This window comes from Tachysurus fulvidraco, chromosome 2 (assembly GCF_022655615.1).
Source record: "Tachysurus fulvidraco isolate hzauxx_2018 chromosome 2, HZAU_PFXX_2.0, whole genome shotgun sequence".
Classification (NCBI taxonomy): Eukaryota; Metazoa; Chordata; class Actinopteri; order Siluriformes; family Bagridae; genus Tachysurus; species Tachysurus fulvidraco.
Genome location: NC_062519.1, coordinates 35124329 through 35142712, shown reverse-complemented (window position 1 = coordinate 35142712; position 18384 = coordinate 35124329). Strand labels below are relative to the sequence as shown.

The 18384-nt window shown below is 39.1% G+C and overlaps 3 protein-coding genes across 4 annotated transcripts; 1 reads left to right on the top strand and 2 right to left on the bottom strand.

Moving 5' to 3' along the window:
• Positions 1-1142: 1142 nt before the first annotated feature.
• kbtbd13a (kelch repeat and BTB domain containing 13a) lies at positions 1143-3414 on the top strand. The gene has a single exon (XM_027162433.2). The coding sequence runs from the start codon at positions 1296-1298 to the stop codon at positions 2790-2792; it is 1497 nt and encodes a 498-aa protein (XP_027018234.1). The 5' UTR covers positions 1143-1295; the 3' UTR covers positions 2793-3414.
• Positions 3415-3827: 413 nt separating this feature from the next.
• Positions 3828-9122, bottom strand: ubap1lb (ubiquitin associated protein 1-like b). Its single transcript, XM_047806072.1, has 4 exons — positions 8667-9122; positions 7457-7660; positions 4451-4552; positions 3828-4280 (listed from the first exon to the last, which is right to left on the bottom strand). The coding sequence occupies exons 1-4, from the start codon at positions 9120-9122 to the stop codon at positions 4146-4148; spliced, it is 897 nt and encodes a 298-aa protein (XP_047662028.1). The 3' UTR covers positions 3828-4145.
• Positions 9123-9125: 3 nt separating this feature from the next.
• pdcd7 (programmed cell death 7) lies at positions 9126-17153 on the bottom strand. Of its 2 annotated transcripts, XR_007139060.1 has the most exons (6): positions 15751-17153; positions 14788-14926; positions 14141-14371; positions 13800-13887; positions 10955-11097; positions 9126-9239 (listed from the first exon to the last, which is right to left on the bottom strand). XR_007139060.1 is itself a non-coding variant. In XM_027163819.2 (5 exons), the coding sequence occupies exons 1-5, from the start codon at positions 16771-16773 to the stop codon at positions 12964-12966; spliced, it is 1602 nt and encodes a 533-aa protein (XP_027019620.2). In that variant the 5' UTR covers positions 16774-17152; the 3' UTR covers positions 12801-12963. The 2 variants fall into 2 exon arrangements, 1 of the variants encoding a protein (XP_027019620.2); XM_027163819.2 differs by lacking the exons at positions 9126-9239; positions 10955-11097 and adding an exon at positions 12801-13084 and having other exon boundaries at positions 15751-17152.
• Between the last annotated feature and the right edge of the window lie 1231 nt (positions 17154-18384).

Sequence of the window (18384 nt, the reverse complement as noted above, 5' to 3'; positions counted from 1 at the left end):
AATCCTCCAGTGATTGACAGCTCTGTTCACAGAACCACATTGTCCACCTTGACCACTTTAAGGTCAAAGAATAGCCAGACTGGTTCGAGCTGACAGAAAGGTCAAACAAACAAAGTCAGATATCCACTGTGTGCAATTGAATAACAGTCAAGGCAGACTGGCTTCAATAGTCAAGTAAAGAAGCTTTTATTGTTATTTTAACCAGATATAGCTGACGCAATACATAGTAAAATTAAACAACATTTCTCCCAGACCATGGTGCGTCATGAAACAACACAAAGTTACCTAAAACAACACAGAGCCATGGACTGAAAAGTAAGTTGTCCTAGCCACATAATGTGCATGGTGTGCAACTTAGTGCAGACAGTGCAGGAGAAGACATGATAGACAGTGCAGACAGAGTAGAAGACCACATCAGATTACACTTCTGTCAGTAAAGAGCAGAAAGCTAAGGATCCAGAGGGCACAAACAGAGCTTCACCCAAACAGGACAGCTAATCCTGGAAAAAACATCGCCTGGTCTGCTGAGGCACAAATACTGTATGGTGGGTCAGAATTTGGCACTAACAGCATGAACCCAACCTGTTCTATGTTGGTGGTGTGCATAATGTTTCCTTGGAAACAATCAATCTTCACTAGAATGCCACAGCCTATTTGAATATTGTTGCTGACCATGGGCATACTCTTCATGTTCACAATATACTTGCCTACCTCCTGTGTGGTAATGCACCATGTCATAAAGCAAAAGTCTTCTCAAACTGCTTTCAAGAATATAACAATATGGGTAATGTCTAAGAACTGTAACCTGAGACTATTTAAAACAATGTGTTTCAACAGCTCAGGTATTATTTTGAGTGAACATGAGTGAAAGGAATGGCATGTCTGAAATTTAACATAGCACGACCTTAGCTATGGCACTTTTGTTGTGGCCCCAAGTAATGCACCTTTGAGTATCAGATTTACATGCCCTACATTCCTGTGAAGAACACAAGGGCATTAATCATGAGTAAAATAACTGTCTTCTCCAGTCTCAATAATCTGCCTCTGCTTTCTGTACAGCTGACTCGGTTACTGATGGTGAATGCAACCCATGCAATGCATTTTGCTTCTATGTATAGCCAATTCTATTCTTGTAGCTGTTAAGGGAAACACAAACAGTGTTTACTCAGTGAAGAACATTTGTCCTTTTCCCAATGTTGAGCAAGCTACTTAGTTCTGTCTCTGCAACTGCAAGTACAATATGATCTGAATCTTACTGCCATCGGAAGTTTCCATGAAAATTACTGGTTTTGACGATGGAGGCTAGCAGCTGTGCTGGCTCACAGTTACTTCTTACTAAGATGGTTTGTCAAGGTGAAGTCTCAGAAAAAGCAGCAGTGAAAGTAAGGCTAGCTGGCAACGTTTTCACAGTGGATAAAACCCTCTTGAAAGAGAACTGTGAATATTTCCGTGCGCTTTTCCAATCAGGAATGAAGGAAAGCCAGCAGGAGGAAATATGCCTACAGGTAGTGAGCGCTCGTGGCTTTCTTCTTGCACTTCGGGTGATTCATGGTGAGAGACCTTTCCTTGATAGCGATGAAATTGTTGAAGCTGTTGAGTGTGCTGTCTTCCTTCAGGTTAAGCATCTTGTTAAACATCTTGTAAACATTATTAATTCTGATAACTGCCTCCTCATTTATCATTCAGCTGCCACTTTTGGCTTATGGGAACTGTTTGAGAGTGCAGCTTTGTTTATTTGCGATATGTACCAGGACCTCAAGGAGGATGTAAAGTGCCTGTCAAAGGAACTTACTGATTACATTGAATCTCTTATTCCTAGTACATATGTTACCATCGGGACCCACTCACCCACAATTAAGATGCTCCAGGACTTTATGAGGACAGTATGTTACCTTGATGAGGTTGAGAATGACTGGAAAGTTCTCACTCACCTTCCTCTTAACACTAGCACTACCATGGCAGGGGTTACAGTCCTTGATAACAAGATCTTTATTGTCGGGGGGGTGTATGACATAAGCAATAAAGTTGTAGACTCTGGCTTTTGCTATGATGTGGCCTCAGATACCTGGACTACATTTTCCAGCCCACAACAGCTCCGGTATAACTGTACCTTGGTGGGACATGAAGGCTGTCTTTATGCGATTGGTGGTGAGTTTGAAAGATCCATTATTTCATCTGTCGAAAAATATAATGTGGCCACAGACACATGGAGCTTTGCTGCTCATCTTCCAAGACCTGCTTCTGCGGTAGCTTGCACCAAGACCATGGGTAGGATATTCATCTGTCTGTGGAAACCAAAAGATGCCACTGAGATCTACGAATATCTAGTAGACAGGGATGAGTGGAGTCTAGTGACCACGCTGATAAGACATCAAAGTTATGGGCATTGTATGGTAGCACACAAGGACAACTTGTACATAATGAGGAACGGACCGAGCGATGACTTCTTGAGATGCATGATCGACTGTTATAACCTGAACTCTGGTCAGTGGTCAGCCATGTTAGGACAGTATGAGAACAGCAAAGGAGCTTTATTCACAGCAGTGGTGAGAGGTGATTCTGTTTTCACGGTGAACCGCAGAGCAACAGTGGAGTATGCCATTGAGGATAAGATATGGAGGACAAAAAAAGAGATGACAGGATTTCCAAGAATTGGGTCCATGTGGACTTTTCTCCTGAGACTGCCAAAGAAAACCAAAGAGCCTCTGGGAAAGGAAGATTTGACAAATGGCCAAATTTTCACTGCATCCTCTCACATCCTTCCAAACTCTTCTGTAGACTGCTATTATTGACAACACTGTAAACATTTTATCTGACAGCAAATTCTAGATAAGTAATTTCTTTTTTCACATTTCCTTACTTACCCAAGGCATAGTTCTTCTACATCATATCAAAAATAAATCTAGCTATGTCTCCATATACTTGATATTTGTGTTGTGTTGCATGTTCTCTTCACATCCTTGTGGTTTTGCTCCAGGTTCTCTGGTTCCCTCCCACCTCCCAAAATCATGCTGCTTGCTGGGTGGTTTGGCTACATTAAATTGCCCCTGGATGTGAATGAGTGTGAGAATGGGTGTGCATTTTGCCCCATGATGGCCTGTGACCCAAATCCAGGATATATTTCCACCATGTGTCTTGTGAACCAAGAATGACAATGAATAAATAAAGCATTTATATAGTTAAATTAATAACAAATGTTTTTTTTTTACTGTCAATGGGCAAATGACTGTATAACTGAAACTGAATACAGACTATTTTGATTTGACTTCTAAAAATCTAGTTTCCATAATACTGCTCTCCATGGAATTTTTGTTTCTAGGGCTACAAAACAAGCATCAACACAACATCATTACTCCAAAAATATTTGTCAGATTTGTATTGCTAGTTTGTCCGTGCTAGAGTAACAGGATAGTTCAAGTTAATACATAAAGATATAACACAACACTGTTCCCCATATAAAAGTAGTCCTCAAATTTTTTTGTATTTATTTATGATACCAAGATAAGTATTCATTAATACATGTCAATGATGATTATTACATCAACAGAGCAAACATCTCTTTAATTCCTGGAGACTACTATTAATCATGAACAATTCATAAGAACAGAACATGTATACTTTCTTTCTTTGAAAAGGTATTGAAAATATTCTAACAACTTGACAAATAAAGCAGTAGGTTAAACAATGCACTGTCAGCCAAGTTTTGTTTTTGGGAACAGCTCATTTTTTGGGAACAGTTCATAATTATCTCCTATTATAAAAGTGACTAAAAAGCTTATCAGTAGATATTTTATGAAGAATAATCATTTAAAAAAAAAATGACAGAACACCATGAAGTATTTCATTTATACTGATTACAACAAATAAACATATATTTTTCCATTTTTATATAGATATTGATGTGTATATATGTGTGTGTGTTCCTAATTTTAAAAATGTATGTTTATTATACAACTGATAAATGATATGCAATCAATAAATAGATTTACAGAATAAACAAAATCAGATATCCAGATGGGATATGTTGGGCATAGAAAACTTTCTTTCATATAAGTGCAATCAAGTAACTTCTCTCAAGGCCACAGTTCTCAGCTTTAAGTGTACTCCAACATCAATATAAAAAATTTACTGTATGGCTGGGTTGATCAGGCGACATGCATCATAAGCTCTTCCAGGGCACGATCTCGGTGGTTCCCATGCATCAGCAGGACAGCTTTGATAGCATTCTGCTGAAAGCCCATCTCATGAAACTGCGTGAGAAGGTGAAGAAACTCCTTGGCCTAAAATACAGACAAAAAAGTGTTTCAAACCACTGCTATTATTGCACAAGAGTCAACTCTAATCATACAACAGGTACAGGTAATGGTAAAGAACCGATTAAAAAGTAATTTTCAGTTTGAAATTAATAATAATAAAAACAGATTTTTCATTTAGGATATCAAACAATTACCTTTGTCTCACAGTTCTGAAACATCTCCAGAGCTTCCTCTACTTGACACTCGTCATAGCCAAGTTCACACAGATTCTCACTTGCCACTAGGTAACTCATGATCTAAAGGAGAACATCCATTTATCTGGTTAACGTTTTATACCATTCTTACCAACTTTGACAACAATAACTGTAATAAGGGGTAAAATAATTGGGCCATGCCCAAGCGGCGGTTGAACTCTCAAGAATCCAGACACACATTACAGGCTATAGGAAGCATATAGAGGCTGTTATTTCTGCTAAAGGAGGCTCTACTAAATATAGATGTGATTTCTCTGTTGGGGTGCCCAAATTTATGCGCATTTTCTGTTAATCCAATAAACCTCATTTCACTACTGAAATATTACTGTGTCCTTCAGTCGATAAATCAAAATGAAATCGCTGATCCAAGCACCCAAAAATTTATAAATGAAAATTATGGAAATTATCAGGGGTTCCTAAACTTTTGCATATGACTGTAATCATCTAGATCTACAGCAACATTGATGAACCCAGGCTGCATGGTGGTTCCTGTCGCTTTAAAAAGAATGAAACCGAAGTTGTAGTGTGGAACAAAAGAGTGATGATAGTCTGATCAGTCACCTGAACAGTATGAGCTGTTGATTCAGCTCTGATCATCTGACTCACCCTACTGCCTGCTGTTAAGCTGACTGGAACACTGTACAACTAATAGAAATCCCAAAGTCTATTGGCATTAATTTATTTGACACAAAATTATGCATGTCACATATTTTAAAACATAGATTTCAGGTTAGCTTGTTCCTGTTCCTTCAGTGTGATTCTGAATTTGCACAACTGCATTAAAGAGGCGTGAGCCTATTATCATGTCTAGGCTGTATAATTACCATAATAACCTCTTATTTTTTAAGGTGCAATTTATAATATTCAAAAGTGATCCCAATTCTATAATGATCATATAATTGCACGGTTAAATTGGAAAAATCACAATACTACTGACCATCACACATACATTTCGGCATTTTAGTTCCAGTAAAGTTAAAACATAATTCTATATAACATATAAAGATTTTCTGGACATCTGCACATTTAAACTTTTCGATTTAAAATAAAACATTAAACTTAAATATTTCATTTCAATTCCATTCAAAGGTTCCCCACCTACCCTTGCATGGGCTGTTCTACTTATGAGAAAAACAACTTTATAAAAAAAAGTTTACAATTGGAAATGGGTTCTCACTTTGATTATCAGCATCATCCACATCAATGTCATGTCTTGCGGTAAATGTCACTAAATTTGACAAACACGTCTAATTTATGTCTCTTCACTGTCAACATCAATGAAGAAATAATTACTGATTAATTCATTTTCATGTTCTAAATAACATTAGGTTTGTCCTCTGTCATCTGTAGAGTGGGTATGTGCTCTTATCTGTTTTGATTGCCATTTTAAGAGCCAGTATCTCATTACAAACTTGTACAGATACAGATTTATATATCTGTTTCACAACTGATAAGGCAGTTTCAATAGAGGGGGTATATTTGGTTGGTGTAAGGGATGGAAATGATCAGCATTTCATTGTAATTGCTAATCACCTCACAGGCAGTAGAAGGTTTAAATGAAATTAAAAACAGCTCCTACAAAACATTCTCTAGCCAGAGAAATGCTGCTGCCACAAAGCCAGAATTATATTCTTAATACATTTCTCTGTATTTTAGCATCACTTCCTATTTTTATACCCACTTGGACACTGAGAACAGGTAATGCAGCTGGTGGTGGAAACTTCAGGGAGATATGGTATTTATTCTGCTGTGGTATGCAATTTGTACACACTCATCATGACCTGAATTAGATTAAGATATCTGAATCCAGATGTTGTTTCCAGAAAAAGGAGCTTCACTGAAATACACAGTGAAAGAACAGGTAGGTAAATAAAACATCTGGCAGCAGTGGAAGATATTATATAATGACCTCACTGCAGAAAAATGTATTCAATTTCCATGTGTTACTGTGAGGATTTATTCACAGTAATGGACTTTGGTACTGTCTGTACCATATGATATAAAGACTGGAAACATACATCCCATAAGGTCAAAATATGCACAGCATTATAAATTCTTTACTTGTAGTATACCTGGTCAAATGGCTCAATAGTCAAAAGCTACATGTGCTATGAAATTCCAGGAATTGGATCCTAGTGTATTTGTATATTTGGCCAAATGCTACTTGGTAATAAGTTAATTAACCACATAATTGTTGGAACAAGGGTTAACGTAAAGGCCAAGGGAAAGTAAGAATTTTCGGGACCACAAAGGATGCTCAGTGGGAACAGTGGGAAGTTATATTGTAAAGAGTTCCCAAAGAAATTGTGGGTAATCAGAACTATTATATCAGAGGAGGGATGTATACTGTATATTGTTATACTGAGGTTTAATCTCCAGAGACATCTAAAAGTGATTCTGCATTGAGCTGAACTTCCATTTAAAGCTAGTTTTTTTTTTTTACAGTGCCTATCTTCCTCCATGGCCATACTAGTTATCATTTACATTTACATTTACATTTACAGCATTTGGCAGACGCCCTTATCCAGAGCGACGTACATAAGTAACCTTATCGTCTGATAACCTTAGCGTCTGATAAGTAACCTTATCAGAAGGTTAGGACGCCAAATCATTGTATTGTCAGATTATCACTGTTGGTGACCATGCCTTTTTTGTATAAAAAAAACATCCAAAAACTGTATTGCACAACAAACCACATCATTATTGTTTTCATTACTATTCAGGCATACCACATAGTGTGTATGATTGATGCAGCACATTCCACAATGCCAAATCTTCTTCCAAAAGTAGCTGTAAATTTGCATGTTCCTACTAAAGAGGGTAAAAATCCTCAAATTCTATTGTGTGCACATAGTGTATGTATTTCAGCTCTGGATTTTTAATGAATGCCTGCATGTACATCCGGAAATAATGTTCATGAAACATTACTCCTCAGACCCCACCAACCTGCTCTGGGCACAGATGGCCTGTTTTCTGTAGGGCAATGATGGCTGTCCGTAGTGGGTATCCATGCTCAGTTACAGCCTCCAAGAGCTGCTGTTCTTCAGGGCTGAGAGCTGAGAGCAGTTCCAAAGAGGAGTCATGGACTGTCACATGGGAACCGAGGGAAAGCGTGGGGGCCAGGGGCACGCTGGAGTTCATGCCTGGAGACTGGAGGGAAAACAACAACATTGGTTTGGAAAGTTAGTTTCCACAAGAGAGAAGAAGAAGAAAAACACTGCACTATTGCCAAGAAATTCACAATAAAATGTATAGTGACACACAAAGTGTTTTTTTATTAGTTTAATATTTTCACATTAACTACTTTTATTTCAAAATACATTTCTCTATATTACTGCTCCATTTACTTTACCTGAACATGTCTTTAACAAGTCATAGACTGTTATTAGTGGATTTTTATGTACTTTTATGCACTCTTAAGCCTTAAGCATTCTCTTTGTGCTTTCATGATTTGATTTCTTTTTTTTTTTCAATTTCTTTCCACTTTAATAGTAAGAATCATCAATTTTCTCATTTATACAGTACTCTGTGTAAGGGGCATACCATATAGGTGCCATAGACCTTGATAGTTAATAGTTCATCTCAGCACTGACTTTGAAACCTAGCCTAGGTTAGAATGATGTTATGGGCCTTTCCATGTGCTAATCCAAACCAACTTGGGCAGATTCCAGGAAAAGTCTTTACACTGGATATAATTAGCTACTTCGATCTTCAGGGACAGCTAAGAAATGTGGATTGATTAAGAAGTGAAAATAGCTGGGAGAATGATGTCACTTGAAAGTCAGCACTATCAATAGCTAACACTACTAACCACAAATAGCCTAAAGGTTAACCCTCTCAGTGAATAAATTTAGCACAGGGCTATTTGAATAGCTCATTCTGGGGTGAATAAAATATCCTAATCATACAGGTACTGCTGTTACTTATGTTGCAAATAGTGTATTCATAATGAGGACAACTACTACAGGCTTAGACCTTTACAAAGCATGGCTCAGAAGAAAGTGTGTAACTGATATGGGAGTCTATGCAGAAGTCTCCATCATACATTTTGGAAGGATGTGATTTTTAGACCGTAAAATGATAATTCATTCAAAAATAAATAACCAAATTGTGCTTAAAGCTATTGAAAGTTCATTTAAAGATGCACCTTTCTAACCTGTGTAATGGGTGGTGTGTGACGAAGGGTCAATTGTTGTTGGCTTGCTGTAAGCTCATGAAATGAATCTCCGCAGTTCTGCATTTTCCACAAGTTCTTTCCTCGTGCTTTCAAATTTGGTAGAGAGCACTGTAGGATACAGGAGTGCTGCTGTGTGGAGACACCGCAACACGATGGTAGGTTGAGATATGAAGAGCTGCGAGAGCGTAGGTCCTTCGTACCTAACTTTTGTCCTCTTGAGCCTGAATTGTCACCTTTTGGTTTTGTGAAAGAAGCCTCCTGATTATCATAAGAGTCGTCATCATCCGAATTGGAAATGCTGAATGTGACTCCATCATTCATAGTATGGAACTTAGTAGTATTAAGACTGTGGCTGCGTCGCCGAGGATTGGGCACCCAGAAGTCACTGCTCCAGCGGCTAGCCAGCCTGCTCTGCTGTGGACTGCTGAACAGCATCCAGTATGGAGGGCAAGTCGCTGCCAACTTAGAGGGTGCCTTGGTGTTGAGTGTGTTCAGCACACTGTATCCACCCTGCACACTCGTCAGAACCCGGTTCTCAAGACTGAAGACATACTGTCAATACAAGAGACAAACAGGGAACCTCTGCATATCAATGGCATTACCTCAAACTTTTAAACTTTATGATAACTAAGATTTATTTTCATGAAACTCTACTTACAGCAGAGGTGAAACCCTCAACATATAGTTGAAAGGTTCACCACCCGCCATTGGAATAATATTTGAAGTAGCCCAGATGCTTGATGCTTCAAGTGTTTGAAATGCTGAATGAAGTAATTCATGCAATTTCCTGTTTGAATTCTGTCAGCATTCCAGAGTATATAACATAGCATAGACCTAAGATCGAATCCCACTAGACATAAACTATATTTCTTCATTGCCCTCATCACTATGACGACTGAGAGAACCTCAACAAAGTCATTCAAAGGACAAATCAAAACCCCAGCCAATCTCAACAGTCTTGTCCATTCATTCCCATTTAATATAGACACCAAATGTTGGTTCTGGATGGACGAAGAAAAGTTTGAGGGGGAGTTTGAATAAAACACAGCACTACCTTTTCCATAAAAGGCTATTGCAAGCTCATGTTAGATCAGATAACAGAGGCTACTGACTCTCCACTTACATTTATGGCAAAGTATCTGAACTGATGTGTTTTGGCATTTAGCCAGAAAACCATAATGCTATCTGATATGAAGAACAGTCATCAGCCAACAGTCTTTTTAAATGGAAGGTTTTGTGTTGCGATGACAAATTATACCTCATGTTCTGAGCAGTACTTCTATTTTAACAAACTTGCCAAAAACAAGCTGCCAGCCATCTTGATGGTAGGCCGCTATGGTAAATAAAAAGCACTGTATTACCAGCAGATCAGCACTCCACGAGTGATCCGTCTGTTTTCACATCCTGCTGCTGCTTATTGATAATTAAATTAAAGGAGGAAACCGTTGGAGCCAGCTCTAGTTCAATTCCACTTATCCAACAGTGAAGCCAGAGCTATGAATGTCCAGAAAAGCATTTCCAAGAACAACATGCTTTGGGAAATTAATCTTAAAGTCCAGAAGGATGACATAATTTAGTTAAAAGAGATTGATATGACTGTCTTTTGGCCATAATTTGAAATCAGACTGTTTATAGAGCTGGACTGTCTGTGTGGTTCTGTGTGGCCCTAGGTGAGCGTGTATAATAAACTAAAACCAGAGAATCATGACAAGTCACGCAATATAAAAGGTTAGTGTCGAGGGTGGCACACTTCTGGCCTCACATCCTCACCTGTCTTTCCATGTGGGATTCTACTGGGATTTCTGGTTTCCTCCTCCTATTTTTTAAAGAGTACATGCGCTGTCTATGCTGAATTTTATCTAGTTGTGTACAAGTGTTAAATGTGTGTATATATGATGCCCTTCAAAAAACTGGCATCCCAGTATGTAGGGTATAGGCTCCATACTGTACATATTGTATGAACATTACTTGCTAATGTTTTAGGTGAATTACGTGTAGCTAACTAGAGTAGCAAAACTTTTTGTAATGATTAGCTATCTACATGTAAACAGTACTTCGCTTAGCTAAAGACTTGAAAGAAAGCAAACAATAAGAAGGTTGAAAATCCAAGTGTGGACTTTACAAAGCATATTTTTTTTAAATGGCCTGTTAATGATAAAGCGCTTCTGTACATGTAACAGTTTCCGAATTATTACAAAGTCTTGAAAAACTAATTGAAGAAGCTAACAGGTCATGCTAAAACATTTAGTAGATCACCAAGGTGTAACCTCTGTTTCCAGAAGGATCTTTAGATAGTCTGGAACAGTGATTTCTGGAGCTGTGACAAGCTCCACCTCCTCTTTGACTTCTTCAAGCAAGCCCAGATGTATTTTGATGGGCACTTCATCCAGCCAAGACATTCTCCCTTTCACTGAAAAGACAATTGTTAGAATTGTATTAAAGAGAGTGTTTAGTTTGCTCCGATTTGGACTAAAGCTACAGCAGCTGGCACTGTTTTTCCTAAATGCACTGCAGAAGCACCTTGAAGATATTCATCAGATCTTCCCCTGAATTCCTTCATAGCAAAATGCTCTAGTCTACTGGGTTCCATGCCTTAATCACAAAATTGTGCATACAGAGGATTAAGGGATTAGAGATTACATAGTCTTGACCATCTGACTTGTAGGTTTCAACTAATGTGATACACTTCCTCTTGGAAATGTTGATCTGGAATGTGTTTTGTGTACCATTTCTTTCAGGAAATATCTAAGAAACTTATGTCATGTCAAATGGCAGCTTATATCTGGGTGGACAGTTTATTGCCTCAATCTATTAATCTAGGAGAACTACAGGAATGATCATGGCCAGCAAAAACTTGTTACAAAGCCCATGATAGAATACCCGGAAATCTTTTCAGCTCGAGACCCTTAACTGATCCTGCTGCTTTGAACTACCCGCAGCAGATGGGTTCAGACCTTTAAACCAGTCCAGATGCTCAGTAAAATCTCCTAAATTGTTTTCCAGAAGGTTCAAAAAGTCAGCTGACTAACAAATCCAATAGATGTGCAACTTCTATTCAAATAAAATTGAGAATTTCAAATTCAGATCAAAGTGAAGCAATGTGGTCTGATTTTTAAGATCATGAGGAACAAGAGCAAAAGTCTCACTGTCTGGTCTTGAAAGATTTGGCAGGTCACAAATCAAAGAGAATCACATCTGGATCTACAGCGAATTGTTTTAATTCAGAATATCATCAAGCTTGAAAATTATGATTACTTTTAAGAGAGTAGACATACTTCATTAAGGAGGCAATCGTCACAAACACTATTAAGCGGATTGTGGTACCCAATAAAAATACGTAAGGACACAGTCAAGTTTTCAGATGCGTCTACAGACAAGATTACAAACAAAGGACTCCTGGTTTACTATTTAAACAATTTATAGACAAAACCTTTTGGGAACCTGTTTCATAAACAAGTAGCCCGACGCTTATACAAATCCGAACATAACCGTCTTACATCCGATAAAATTAAGTCAATGCCTTCCCTAAAACACTTTATATTGGAAAGCATCTGGAAGCAAAATAACAAGTAAAACTCTGCTTGGCAAAGTTACATATAAGCAAAGATCATGTTCATCTCATCACCCACCTGTTTTCTGGAGGGTGTTGTGTGTGTGTGTGTGTGTGGTCTCAGAGCTGAAGCCGAGTGTGCTTGTGATGTTATTGTCAGCCTACTTAAAGGGATAACCCTCTGCTCCACTAATCCACTAACATAACACCTCACTATCAGCTGTTTACCTCAGCCTGTTTCTGATTATTTATATCAAATACAGCAGATTTACAGACATCAAGGAAAATTTGAGTATAAAATGAGAGACATTTAGGAGTTAAAAATGTTTTTCTGTGAATTATTATATTGTAATGATTAGATGTAAACACTGCACAGCCGGCATAACCTCTATTGACATTCTTGAAAAAACAGTGTCATTTCAGAGCTACATGTGCGATCACTATGTTGCATCGTTGCTAGTCAACATGGTTTGTGGCTAATTCCTGAGAACTTCCTGGGCTGATCTCTGCTTGCTTAGCTTTTCACAAGAAACAGTCACAAACACTCACCCAAGACAAACAACTCACTATATACACTTTATTCTTGTTAGTATTTACATAGCCCAATAAATTATAGCTGGCTTTAGGATAATATTGGTGCACCATAAAGTTAAATAAAAAAAAAGGTTGTAGTGCAATGTGTAAAATATCAGTCAATAATAAATTGCACATGGTTTTTCTAGACATTCATTTCTCGAGAGCCATGGCCCAGATGTCATCTGCTGGTGGATCTGGTAGAACCCATCCCTGAGGAATGGAGGAACCATCAGGGTGATCTACAGGAACCAAAAACTGATCCCACTCTCTCCTAGGGTAACGGACATAATAAAGAGAAATGACCGGACAGAACACTTGACTGCTGTTTTGCTTAGAAAACATGACATGTTGACTTTAATTTATCTGTGCTGATGCTCCTCAAACAAACAGTTATGCTGCAGCACATTTACTCATTTTAAAATTCCACCACTTCCAGTGTCATATCACTCATATGCTGTACATCCTGCACCTTGTTTCCTGTTTAAATCTGACTGGATGACAAGGCTCGGGGACCACACCAATTAGCTTAAAGTCGTGTGTCTGGCAAAAACTGTAGGTTATATAATTAACTAAAAGTCCATTGTAATAAACTGATATTCTGTTTATAAAATTAGGTACCTTTGTAGCTACACAATGCAATACAATGACTATAATAACCATATATAATAACTAGCAAAAAGCAAAGCTTAAAGCTATTTATAACACCATCATTCAGTCCAATAAAAACAAACAAACATGGAAATGACAACTTAATCGACTTTTTTTTTACTTTAATAATGCTCATTTTGGAGACACTACATTAACCTATTTCATATGTATTAGTGAAAATGCTAATTACTACGACGTCCTAACCCTTAAGTCTGATTAAAGAAGAACAGAGCCTCTGAAATATGTGTAAGCTCGTTTTGTAAAGAGATTAGACGTGAAGAATGAGGGCAAAAGAGCTGATAGATTCGCTTATAAAGTAATACTGGAAAGTTCTTCACCTTATTTGGATGAGTGCATGCAGTGAGCTCTCTGCCTGAGTGTAGTACTCTTGGTACGGCTGAAGCGGGTGATCAAGAGGCAGTTCAGCTAGGGGGAAGAAAGAACAAGAAACTTCACTGAACACCACACAGTCATGCTTTTTAAATGAAACAGTAAAGACAAGACTGACACACACACACCTCACTAAACTAAACCAAATGTTTTGCTGATAAAGACTGTGAAAACTTGCTAGAAATGTAAACAGGATCTAATGCTTATATAAAAAGAGGAGAAATATTTCCTCTAGCACTGTGTGAGCTTGCCACAGGAATCAGCAAGCAAAACATTTGCTGGAAATTACCTCCAAATAGCATTGTGTTGATCTCGCGCTTTTTCTGCAGGAGCTTCTCTCGTTCTTTTTTTTGCCGCTTCTCACGATCACGTTTGCGCTCCTGTTCTTGTTCTCCCTCCAGCATGACTCTCAGAGCTTTCTCCTCAGCCCCGTAGACAGCTGTGCGTTTCCTGATCAGACTCCTGAGTCGCGTCAAGTGGCCCTCAAACACCTCGTCACTCTCTTTCTCTGGGAACATACCTGGGGGTAAAATATAAGCCTTTAGGTTATAGTGAAATAGTGATGTGACATACGTGATCCATACTCAGAATTTGTTCTCTGCATTTAACCCACCCAAAGTGCACACACACACCGTGAACACACACCCGGAGCAGTGGGCAGCCATTTATGCTGCGGCGCCCAGGGAGCAGTTGGGGGGGAATTCGGAGCCTTGCTCAAGGGCACCTAAGTTGTGGCCCCACTTATACAAGTGTTTAATTTAAATACATTTAAAAAATTATTTTTTATCAAGTTAAAATGATGCACTCCCTCCAGGGTGTATCCTGCCTTGATGCCCGATGACACCTGAGAGAGGCACAGGCTCCCCGCGACCCGAGGTAGTTCGAATAAGCGGTAGAAAATGAGTGAGTAAAATTATAAATAAATCTCATATAAACCTTTTCTGGAAGCAGCATCTTTGCGGAGTTTCCGCAGCTTTTCCAGAGCTTTGAGTATGTCCAGCATTCTCTTAGCATCAGCTTGCTTCTTCCTGACTTCAGACAACACAGCATCAGCTGCCAGCTTCAGTTCTCGCTCCTGCATTTAGGAACAAAAAGCAGAAGCATTCAGGAAATGCGTTCCTCTTCAATACACTAGATTATTCTATGGACTGCTCAAGCCTCGTTACAGTGGTTACCTAGAACTTAACATATACAGTGGTCACTTTTAACACAGGAAGAAAATGCTAAGGAAGGAAAATGATTCAACTACAGACCATCTGGGGCTACTGTTTTTAGCTCTGTGATGTTCCATGGCCCATTTTTATAAATAGTGTATTATACAATGTCGAAAACCACATAAACAAGCCAGGAACACACTGAACTTGACAGGGATTAAAAAGGCTGTAAGACGAAGCTAAACTAGTGGCTACAAGATGTCCAAAAATTGTCTTAGGTAGAATCCAGATGGTGGCTGGAATGTTAGTCAATCACCACACACACACACACACACACACACACACACACACACACACACACACACACACACACACACACACACACTTTAGTGTAGCCATTTGAACCACTGGCATGTTTTCATGGATTTGGAAGGTGCAAGGAATCCAGATAACCCAAAGGAAACCCATGTGGAATTGTGCATTTCATTTTGTCCCAAACAGTTACTGAGACCATGTTGTAGAACAAAGAGCTGGACCTAATCTCCCACCTCTGGAGTCTAAGATAAAAGTCCAGGAGGCGGAGCCAACTCAGACCGGTGTGTTCTGATTGGCTGTTTGTATGAAGTGTTGTTTTATATCGCACACCGTTGTATAGGAGGAGCTGGATCAGGTACAACAGTACAAAATACTCCATTCGAAACACTACAGCACCCCCTACTGTGTGTACACGTTTAAATACTCTCACCCGTTTCTTTTCTTCAATTTGTTGCATCTTCTTCATCTGCTGCTTATCGATGGCTGCTTCTTTCTCTGCGGCTCGCGCTTCTTGCTCTTTTTCCTCCTCCTCGCGCTCGGCTTTCTTCCTGCGCATGCGTGCTCGCCTCTTCTTGATCCAAGCCAGTTTCTTCTTCACCATGTCCACTCGACCAGGATCGTTCAGAGTCTTCACGCTTTCTTCCAGGCTGCCCTTCAGCTCTACAGCTCTCGAGTACGAGTCTGTCCACGCGTTTTCGTTCTCAAGGTTGTTTTTTAAACTTTGACACACCTCTGAGAGCTCAGAGAGCATTTTAACTGTAGTGTATAACTTTTTCCTGAACTCCCACACAGACTGCTTTGGAGGAGAGAGCTTGGCAGATGATGGTGTAGTTTTTCTCCTTCCTAAGAAAGCATTAACCCACTTCTCGTCTTCTTTTCTCTGCCAAGCATCCGCATCAGATGTGTTCCTGTTTTTGTCAGAGTAATCAAAAGGAGCTTGTGATGGATCATGATGGTGATGATGTTGTTTACCATAATGCACAGAGTAATTATGAGCCAGGATGCTATTAGTTTGAAAATCAGTCTGATAGGACGGTGTAGAGCTAGAAAAGCTTCCACTCTGATCAAAACGTCCTCTATGATAGTGATCCATGTCTCTGTTGAGGGGGTGAAAGCGCGGTGGATCCTCAACGTGTCCAGAGTTTAGAGCTGAAGAAGAAGAAGGTGTCAGTGATGGAGATGTGGGGAAATAACCAGGAGGCGGTCTGCTGGGGTCGAATGGTGGATGAGGGGGATAGACATGAGGAGACCTGTGTGGTGGTGGTGGTGCTGCTGGTCTTCCTGAGGGAAACGGTGGCCAGTGATGGTGTGTGACCTGCTGCTGTGAGTAAACATCCCATGACTCGTGTGTAGGGGCTGCAGAAAAGTCTCCTCTCGATGCCATATTCCCTGGAGGCCCAAGTGAAGGCGCAAGTTGTCCACCTGTATAAGGATATTGCTGAGGATCGTCCATATTCACGCTGCAGTGTATCTGCCTTTCAAATTCCACCACTTCCGGTATCACATCGTGTACATGCTGCACCTCGTTTCCGGTTTAAATCTGATTGGCGGACACGGACTGTTACCACAGCAACGAGCTGAAATATAGTCCGTACATAAACGAATAGCTGTGATTACTTGATGGCTTACTTCTAAAATTCGGTAACGTTGTCGGTAAATAAAGCGAAACCCCATTTAAAAGACACTATTAGGCGTTAAACTAGTCGATAATGATGCTATATACATTTAAATCAGGCGGATAAAACGACTACCTAAGAGCAGCCAGGCTCAACTATGCGCCACAATAAAACGTCAGCAATCAGTTCCTGTCCAGCATGAAATAGGGTCCCCTCTGAAACGGAGGTAACGTAATTCGGTTCCATAACATAAGCGATAACGCTCAAGCTTATATCTCGCCTCTGGAACGCGGAATTTCACCTGAGAATGTCCTTAATGATTAAAGTTTTGAACTTCTGCGGTGTCTCTCATCGATATTTCTGTTCTTCACTGCATATATGTATATTTTTGTACATGTACAGTTCTCTGGTATACCCATTCTCCCTACTGCTATTAGACTTTACAATCAAAGCTGCTCCCAGTGAACCAGTCACCATAATACACACTGTTTCTCTGCAATAATAAACAATAACACAGTATTGTGCAGTATGTGCAATAACAAATCTTTAGAAAAATGTGCAATATGCCTTCAATGTAACCACTACTCGTTATACATTTTTGTTTTTGTGTATACTGTATATTATGTCTTTAAATATTTTTGCTGCTGTAACATTTTTGCTACTGAAATTTCCCCATTGTGGGACGAATAAAGGTCTTATGTCTTGCTGTCCTACTGCTATTAATCTTATTCTCACTTCTTACCCACTGTTAATGTTAGTATTTATTTATCCATCTTCTTACACATATCCTTACTATTAGTCCACAGTAATATTTTATTTTATCTAATTTAATCCCCATTCCTTACCTTATTTGAGTATTTTGCTGATCCAGTTCTTTACTTCAGCAGGATCTTAGTCAGGGTCCCCACAGATTTTGGGCCTCATCCCTGAATCAACAGTTTTTTTATTCCCTAAATCCTTTGGAATAATCCCTACCATTTGCACACCTCTGGTATTAATATTCTAAGCATTTTTGATTAATTGTGTAAAACAAAAGGCTCCAGGTTGCTGTTGGAGTGGGCTTTTATTAAACAGACCACTAATCATAAACAATATTTTTTTTACATTTTTTCCCCTGGGGGCAAAAACAAAGTCAAAAAAACTAAACTGAAAGAGGCAATCTCTCTAAACAAAGCTCCTAACGTATTGTACATTGTTCAAAAACCCTTTAATAATCACGGAAATGATTGCTTTAACAACACGGTCAATAAAATGAAAACTGCAGTAGCATCAGAATTGAGCAGTATATTAAGCATTATATCAGATCCAATGTGGAGTTACACCAACAGCCTGATTTGAGAAAGTCCTCATCAAAATCACATTAACGCCTTGTTCAGTTACACAGAACTGCAAAATGTATACATTGATACAATATCTTAATGGGGGAGAAATTCACCCGGAGCCCATTA

Coding starts and splice junctions, on each gene's coding strand:
- kbtbd13a (XM_027162433.2), top strand. CDS start 1,296: ATGGAGGCTAGCAGCTGTGCTGGCTCACAGTTACTTCTTACTAAGATG.
- ubap1lb (XM_047806072.1), bottom strand. CDS start 9,122: ATGCTGTTCAGCAGTCCACAGCAGAGCAGGCTGGCTAGCCGCTGGAGC. Junction 7,661..8,666: donor ACACACCACCCATTACACAG/GTTAGAAAGGTG, acceptor TTTTCCCTCCAG/TCTCCAGGCATGAACTCCAG. Junction 4,553..7,456: donor GCCATCTGTGCCCAGAGCAG/GTTGGTGGGGTC, acceptor GTTCTCCTTTAG/ATCATGAGTTACCTAGTGGC.
- pdcd7 (XM_027163819.2), bottom strand. CDS start 16,773: ATGGACGATCCTCAGCAATATCCTTATACAGGTGGACAACTTGCGCCT. Junction 13,888..14,140: donor CAACACAATGCTATTTGGAG/GTAATTTCCAGC, acceptor TCTTCCCCCTAG/CTGAACTGCCTCTTGATCAC. Junction 13,085..13,799: donor CATGCACTCATCCAAATAAG/GTGAAGAACTTT, acceptor CCGTTACCCTAG/GAGAGAGTGGGATCAGTTTT.